Raw genomic sequence first — 8,798 nt, forward strand, 5'->3', positions numbered from 1 at the left:
TATATATATATATATATATATATATATATATATATTTATTAGTTTGGAAACTTCGGAGCCTTAAAAGATTCTTTAAAAGAGATAATTTTATTTTAGATTGTAATTCTTGCCTGTAACTCGAATGTCGTTCTTTCACTTTAATACGAAAACGCATTGTTTTATCAAGTTTTATGAACAACACTGAGAGATCGATAATTCTACTAAAAAAAATACAGTTGTAACGTTGCACAGATAGAACTTCTTCCATTTCCCTCGCTCTAGAATTATCTCTCCCACTCAATCATCGACTTCGTCGCGCTCCTGTTTCTCTCCTCTGAACCCGCGTCAGGAGAATCCGTGTGTACCTGTTGAAGCGCGAACTGCAAATTACAGGGAGTCGCGCGCGAAGAGAGAGAGTATCCAGTCGGTTACTCGAAAAACAAAAACCTAAAGTGATAATTGCCCACTAACTCAACGACGTCACCGTACTGTAATTTGATTCATCGAGGAAACAAAATTAGTTTTTTTTTCTTTGTTTTTGTTTTTTTTTTATATATATACATCGAAACAATAAAAACAGTATTGTGCGTCGCGTTGCAAAAACAAGAATTAAGTCGTGAATAAAACAGAGAGAGGTAAACAAGAGGCGAATGAAAGTAGCATAAAAGAGATTTTACTTTTATGCCATAAGTAGTTTTTTTTCTCGGAAGTACGAAAGTCGTGCTCTAGAGACGATGTGCGACGGTATTGGTTAGTTTTCTCCAGCAGCAAAGATAATCAAATAATTTGCTACCACTTGACTTTTTTTCGTAGCTTCAGTTAGCAGTCGACCGTACTATTTTTCACGAGAAATGTGATTTGAACCATTTTTCAGCAAAAAAAGAAGACACAAAAATAATATTTTATGGCGATTTTTTATACAAAATCCAGATATGTTTCTGAAGTGTGTGTGTTTCAGAATTTTCAAGTCTCATTTACGTTAAACTTTATATACGCATCACAGAATAAGAGAAATGCTATACTTATTACGCGAGAGAACAGAAAAATGTGTTAATTGTCTTCTATTGAAGAAGACGAGTGTCTACGGCTTGTATAACTTGATAAAGTCGATCTATTTCTTCTGTTATCTCGATAGACGCCGGAAGATAACAAGCGCGAAAACTTTTGTAGTCTTTAGGAAATTAACTGACAGTGGACTGACAGTGAACTTTTCGTTTAGGCGGCGTCGGTTCCTGGGGACTGACAGTGAACTTTTCCGCCATTCCCGTACTCTGTAACCCAATAGGTACTCGAGTCGAGTGTGAGTCGCCGCCGCGCCGGCACGCCGCCTAAAAGAAAAAGCACAGCAAAATCGACTCCGCGCTTAACGTGTTAAAAGGAGAAATCTTTCGTTATATATATATATATATATCTAATCGGGAAGAGAACGAAAAGAATCTAAATAATATGCGCAATATTTCTCCAAAGTTCAGTGCGACCGCAGCAGTCGGAACTGTAACAAGAACACGCCACAGACAAGTCGCAACCGGGGCGCCTGCGTGATGCGCGTGCAGATACGAAGTATATAGGACCTCGCTGGGAATCGAGAGCGTCATATTGCGTTGTCGACGGCGAACTTTAACTTAAGCTAAAGTTCTGACACATTCTCTCGGTGGCCGATTCTGCGGTGTCCTTGCGGCCAAAGGATCCGGCCGAGTTTTTTTCTTCTCGAGAACGAAACTTCGAATTCTGAATTGAACGATCGCACGGCACATCTCCAACCAACATACGCAAAGCCGACGACACATCTGAGAGGACACCGAACGATTCTTTTCTTCCTGAAAACTATTTTTTTTTTCCGGATGTCATAAGTCGAGAGACAGAAAGAAGAATTTATCGGCGCGGGGCGAGCGAGCGATCATCATTCGGCGGCAAGAGATTTCAAGATCACGCGATTAATATGGGCATCGGCTTTGTTTCGTTGATTGTAATAGCTATGATACCGATGATCACCGGTAATCTTGGACAACGTGTCATCGGCAAGAGGAACACCGTGGGCAACGACATCCCGAACATTGACTATCTCGATTATGCGGCTAAATACGACGATTATCCAGTGAGTAAACGAATCTTTTTTTTTTTTTAGAAGAAACGAGGAAAATTGCAACGCAATACATTTTCTTTTCCATACGTGTGTGTGTAAACACAAAAGATTATTGGAAATTATATTTTGTTTTGATTCAATGTCGTCCAATATTTGAACTTGCATCCCATTTGCGTGAACATTTCTCTGAAGTAAAACGATCGTTGAAGTTGGAGAACCGCGTGAGAGAATTACAAAATAGAGTTATCTAAGCTCTCTTTTTCTCAATTTTTTTTCAAAAATTTATTCTCTCTCTCTCTCTCTCTTCTATATATTTCCGGTGTAATTACAAGACACTTATAACTTTTATTATTAACGATATACATGTGTGTGTATGTGTGTAATGGAATATATTAAATTAAACATTAAAATTAATCTTGAAATATAGTTAGAAAATTTTGCAACATAAAGTTACAATAATATTTTAAACAGTAGAGAGCAGTATTTGGTGCAATCAAAAAATGCATTTTGTAAATTATACATTTAAAGATTTGCAATTTTGAACAGATATTACAAAATGCAAAACAATATGACACGCAAGATAGTATTTTTATTTTCGGAAATGGAAATTTATATAATAACTGTAATATATATATATATATATATATATATATATATAGATTAATATTATCTCAATGTTTTGTGAGCAATTGCAACAAGAAAATATGTTTTGTTTATTGTTATTTGAAAATTCTTGAAGCTTCATACAATCATTTTTACACAAGAAAATATGTTTCAACAAAAAAAAAATATTTTATATTGAAACTCTATATATATTTTATATTATATTTGAGGGAGTGTAGATACAGTCGGAAGATATTACTTCGTTATAGACTAATTCTCAGAAATTGATTTTTATCGTGCTTCTCGATTGTCAATTTGAGTTCCATTAATTTCTAAGACGTCAAAAAAAAAAAGCAAATTGTCAAAAAAGAAGATAAAAATAGAATATTCCGACCTGTAATGAGATCGAGATACGATCGAGCTCTCGCTATTTTGTGCAAAGTAGAAAAAAAAAAAAAAAACAAAAACAAAAAAGAGACTGACCGTTGTTCGATTGTATAGAAAAACTCGCGTTAGACACGCGAACGATTGTCACGCACGTAACATGCATAGTTTAACTCTAAAACTTTTGCAAAACCTACTAATACAAAATTGCTATACTCCGTTAAACTTTTCTCAATCAAGCGAAAGAAGAAGCATTGTGTATAAATAAGGAAATCTATCTAATTGTAATTGCCCGTCGGTAATGCTTTTTTCTTTTTTTTTTTTTTTTACACAAAAAGAAACTGTTTCTTTCTGGTAATTGCGTTACGTCGCTGATTCAACACTAAAAGAAATATGAGCGGGCGAAAGTCTGATGTTCGCTTACGCGATGCACCTCTGTGTGTGTTTCCAACTTACTCTTTTCCAGTTATCTGTGATGATCTTTTTTTTCTCTCCCTTCCTCCAATCTTGGTGCTTCTTAAATTTTTTTTATTGCGATATTTTCTACCGTATTTCTCTCCTGTTCTGGTAAACAAATCGAGAAGATGCGTTATTTGCATCTGTGTGTGGCGCCGCGCGGATTTGCACGTTCGGTTCTCTTGTAATTGCGAGTAATTGCGCGACTCCGGAGTCACCACGGGTAATAGTTTGCGTGAAAATATCGTTTATTTTATAAAGGATCACTGCGACATTTCGTTGAGGGAGAGAGAGAGGGCAATATACAGGCGCACACGGTTTTTGTTTTTTCAATGTTACGATCACATCCTACGTGAACGCGTCAACTGTATTACGGTTACTGCAACCCCGTATGGGTGTTGGTTACCAAGATCGACCGTGTAGTAAAAATGGTATATAACTTTGTACAACCATCATTTACAGTGAAGTATCGTGCGTGCTGTGAACAAAATTGTTTTTGTTATTTAAAAATTTATATTCTTGATTCGATAAGTAACGAAGTGTTGTGCAACTTTAGTCCGATGTACCATGATCGATTCGTTAAAATGTACATATGTAGGTGTTTCACGCCTATATTAGTGAAAATAAATTCAATATTGATTCGATATTTGATTTGACGAAGGTTATTTTATTCGGTTTTCATATTTGTTTATTTTCACATTATCAAAGATTCATTCATTTTTTTTTTTTTGTTTCCGTGCCGAAGGAAAAAAAAAAGAAGAATTGCCCTGAGGTAACGAGAAAATATTACGAAGAAAAAAAAAAAAGACAGTCGCGTTCGAGGAATCTCTTCGATTGTATAATTTTATTACGTTAGGAGGAGCAAGAGAGAGAGAGAGAGAGAGAGAGAGGAAAATTCGATTCGTTGATTCCTTATTCCATTTTTTTTCTTAATACTGTTATTAAAAGTTCTTTCTTTCTTTGAAATGGATCGTTGCACTTTCTTGCGTTTCGACACGTAGCTTGTTGAATAAACGATGCGCGAGTGACCGGCGTACGACGCGATGTTTGTATAAATTACAAACAGCGAAAACAAATTTCAAAAAAAAAGAGTCGATGTATATGCGATCAATTCTTGTGCAACATTTAAGAATTATATATTTTTGCTTTTCTTTCCGCTTTCTATTAATATTTCTATCATCATTCTAATCGAGCGGTGATCGGAAACGCGACAACGCGCTATGGATAAACTTCCCTGGAGTAGTTTTGCAACAAGAGAAGTAATAGTACACTCGATTCGACGCAAATTAGCTGCTTACCTATCTCGCACATATCTCGTCGTCGTCGTCGTCGTCGTCGTCGTTACGATGTTAATTAATCACGTATCTTCCACCACGCTCCATTGACTGTGCGAGAACGTTAGAATCGCTCCCAGCTTCCCTCGCGTGGCGCGAATTCACGAATTTCGAAGTTTATATATATATATACTTACCGCACATATACATTTTCTCGCTGCGAGAAAACAGTTTACGAAGGCGCGATCCTCTTCCTCCGATCGAAGAAACTCGGAGCGACGACGACGACGAAGACGACGACAGAGTTCGTATCGTTTCAACGGATATACGAACAACTATACACGCGCAAACGCCTCGTCCCACTTACTCGTGGAATTATTAACACTTCTCGGACGACGTTTCCATTACCTGCTAATAATCGCGCGCTTCGTTAATTCAATCGGCTTGCGACTTACGAGATCCCTCTGTTTAGACGGAGACACATTGTCGCGTAACTTCGCCGGCGGCTTTCATTTTCGTTATCGCCATCGTTGATTAACTCGCCTTTCGATTAGCGTCAACGAATTCTCGAGAGAAGGATATGTAATTTGTTCGTTTGGCGTGTGTCGCTCCAATGAACGCTCGTGTCTGTTTGCTTACACTTTGAAAAGTTACGTCGGTACTTTCTTTACAAAAAAAAATTTATATATATAAATATAAATTTTATATATATATATATATATATACTTATGTGTATATATATATATATATATATATATATATATATACACATTTGTGTCTTGAAAGGTGAAAAACTTTGAACTTACAACAGCGTGCCGAGGGATTTACCATAATAATTTTCTTTATCCGAGTTTCTAATAAAGTTACGAGAGAATAAAGGGTGACGGAGAATAAGAGCGTATTTTGTAACACGATGCCAACTTGAAGTTAATTAACGCCGTCTACTACCGTAAAAGAGCGCGATTGGGAAATAGAGATCAACATTTCGTTTTCTTCCTAAAGCTAAAAACTCGGTCGCTTAAAACAGCTTGAACAGCTTACTCTTTAACGTAACAAACGCTAATTAGAATAAATTACGTTCGGTCAGAATGCGCATCCGGGGTTCACGGATGCGCCGGAATTACAAGCATCGAATCATCATTTCGTTGCCGACCCGTGCCGGTAGCGAGTTAATTAAATCGCGCGTGACTTATTGAAATACATTCCGCGCTAACGTCACCGACGCGAGCGATGCGCGCGTCGAAAATGTATACATATATACACACACCGCGCGTACAAATAACGGATAAAAAACCAAAAAGTAGTTAAATGACGTAGATCCGCAGCAAACAAAATATTGGTTATACTCGTCACGAAACATAATGCAAATAACCATAGTGATATTTATGTTGTCAACGCGCGTAAAAATATTGCCAGCTTTCGCGCGCTCCGCGAAATAATATATTTATAATACACATACAGATAAATATTTATAATACATACATAGAGATAAAAACCAAATTTTTGTTTCACGCCGGTGTAAAAATTTTATCTCACCGTCGCAATATGTTAACAACGTTTTCATTTGAACACTGTTTTTTTTTTTTTTTTATTATTATTTATTGATACTTCAGCCTAACGGCCAAGAAGGGAGCTTGGTTACATCTTTCTTACAACACATCTTTTGTTTCTTTTCATATCATATTTCATATTTCTTGTTTCGTGCACGCTTGCTATTATCCTTACTGATCTGACCTGCTCTATCTATTCTCTCATCTCTTTCTCTTACCTATCCTACATTATAAAATATACACTATAAAATATACAGAATGTCACAATTTGGTTTTAATTTTAATTCTCACTATCTTACAATCACGCAATCGTATAATCCCACCTCACAGACATATTTCCTATATTACATATGCGCACATATATGGACCGTTTATTTTGAAAGTGGTGTAAGTCCATTTTTGAAAAAAAAAGAGATATCACGTAATTCATAATTGACAGATATGTTAACCTATAAGTTTCTCGAAACAAAAGAAAATGGACTTACACCACTTTCAAAATAAACGGTCCATATATCTCCACTACACCATCTTATATATTACACCGTTTTAACTTAACTTATTTTAACTTAAATTATCTTATCTTAGTTTAGTTTAAATTAGTTACTTGAACACTTTGTTAAAATGTCTCACGCCGACGGTTATGTGATACAATATTTTTGAGTTATTTTCACAATACGTAACGCGCAATAACGATTATATCTCTAGAAAGCGATATTGCTCTCGTAAGAAGAAGGCGGCGCGTAGATGCGCGTGAGATCACGGGGGCTCTTGTATACGGGTATACGCGGCGGGGCACGATAGTGTCAAAAGGAGCTCACGATCTTCCGTTGTGCTTTGCTACCTCTGTACTCTCGCCCGTTGTCCTCCGAGAATTCGATCGTGTATTGTTTCCGACTTGGAATCGCGAACCCATCGATGTTAAACTCTTATTCTCGGTTTGCATCGCGCACTTTATCGCGTATCCGCGCGCTACAATAGTCAAACGGGAAGGAGAATTTAGAAGGGTTCTAAATAGATGTATGAGTGCACAAGATGCCTGTTTATATTTCAGGCATTGAAATCTCTCCACACTACACATTGCGCGCGACTGTAAAATGGATATGTATATAGTTTTGCATTCTCGTTGATGCGTTGTTATCGACGGATTTCCGAGATATCTTTTGTGATATTTGTCTTATATTTAGTTTCTTACTTCAAGTATCTAAATTCGAGAGAGAGAGAGAGAGAGAGACTGCGCGATTATAATTTTCTTTCGAATCAAATGTCGCTTCGTGTTTAATTTATCGCAAAATACAAAATTGCAATTTACAAACGTATTTGAATCATTTCACACACGTGAAAGGCCAAAAAAAAAAAGTGTTTTCCGCGCGACGTAGCTTTTAATTAAATCGCACATTCTTGAAATCCTTCACTCGAAATTGCAGACGTTTCCTCCGCAAAAAAAAAGTTTGCGCAAATGACACGGATGAGCTTCAACGCGACTGACGCGAACGGCGCTCTAATGTCGCTTTGGATTTGAATCGGCGAGATCAAATTTGAACCCGATTTGCACACGTGTGTGTGTGTTAAACGCACAAATACGGTGACAGGCCTCACGTGACAAGCCTCGGCAAGGTTGCAACAGTTTGATGCATATATTGCTCATTTCCGAATTTATTGCCGTATTTCAATTAATTTGTGTGCTTTCCCATCCCTCCCGATAAAGTATAAACGCGCGATATGATGCGATATGAGCTAGCGCGCGCCATTGGCGGTAATAAATTTCATCTCTATGAGCCGCGCTAATCTCCTTTCCGTGTCCCGGCTGCGATTTTGCGGGTGAAATTAATACGTCGACTTAGTGTGGTTTACAAATTGTGTCCCGGACAATTAATGAATCCTTTCGAGCTTTTCTTAGGACTGATGACGACGCGATCGCATTCAACACGTTATATATCTCATATCGACACGATCTTAATCATCATTAAAATGATTAAGGTATCAAGCGCGGCGAGAGAAATCCAAGTGTCTGATCTGCGAGATCGAGTCGAGAAGTGAAACGTTCTCACCGAAACATCAATAAAATACCGCATTATTCGTTTGACAGTCGCTTTATCGGCGACGATCGTAAACATATTTATACGGCTATATTTTGCGCGGAGGATTCGGGAGAAGCGCAATTTTTCGATATCGTAAAAGAGTTTGTTTCTCTCCACTATTTAGTTTTTTTTTTTTTTTCTGTATGAAGAAAAACGATCATCTTTTGCAGATATTTATTTTCCAACTGCACTTTCCAATTTGTAGAAGAAATGCAACATACATGCAAGTAATAACACATGCGGTAAGAAGTATCATCGAAGATAAAGAAATATCATCGAGCACGCTACTTTAAACGCAAATACACAGTTTGTCCGGAAAGTTCCCGGACTGATTTTTTCTAGCGCGGGTAAGCGGCGCTATCGAGCGGTCAACGCTGGAACTACTTAGTAT

The 8,798-nt window shown here is 37.2% G+C and overlaps 1 protein-coding gene across 1 annotated transcript in view; it reads left to right on the forward strand.

Annotated features, from left to right (window-relative positions):
* Nucleotides 1-1,594: 1,594 nt before the first annotated feature.
* The window catches only part of LOC109859488, a 16,154-nt gene continuing 8,950 nt past the window's right edge, over nucleotides 1,595-8,798 (forward strand). The window contains exon 1 of the mRNA XM_020437788.1: nucleotides 1,595-2,074. Within this exon, the coding sequence (XP_020293377.1) occupies nucleotides 1,919-2,074 (156 nt within the window). The 5' untranslated portion in view covers nucleotides 1,595-1,918. The remainder of the gene's footprint in view (nucleotides 2,075-8,798) is intronic.

The sequence above is a fragment of the Pseudomyrmex gracilis genome, unplaced genomic scaffold, assembly GCF_002006095.1.
Source record: "Pseudomyrmex gracilis isolate BER0280 unplaced genomic scaffold, ASM200609v1 scaffold_264, whole genome shotgun sequence".
NCBI lineage: Eukaryota > Metazoa > Arthropoda > Insecta > Hymenoptera > Formicidae > Pseudomyrmex > Pseudomyrmex gracilis.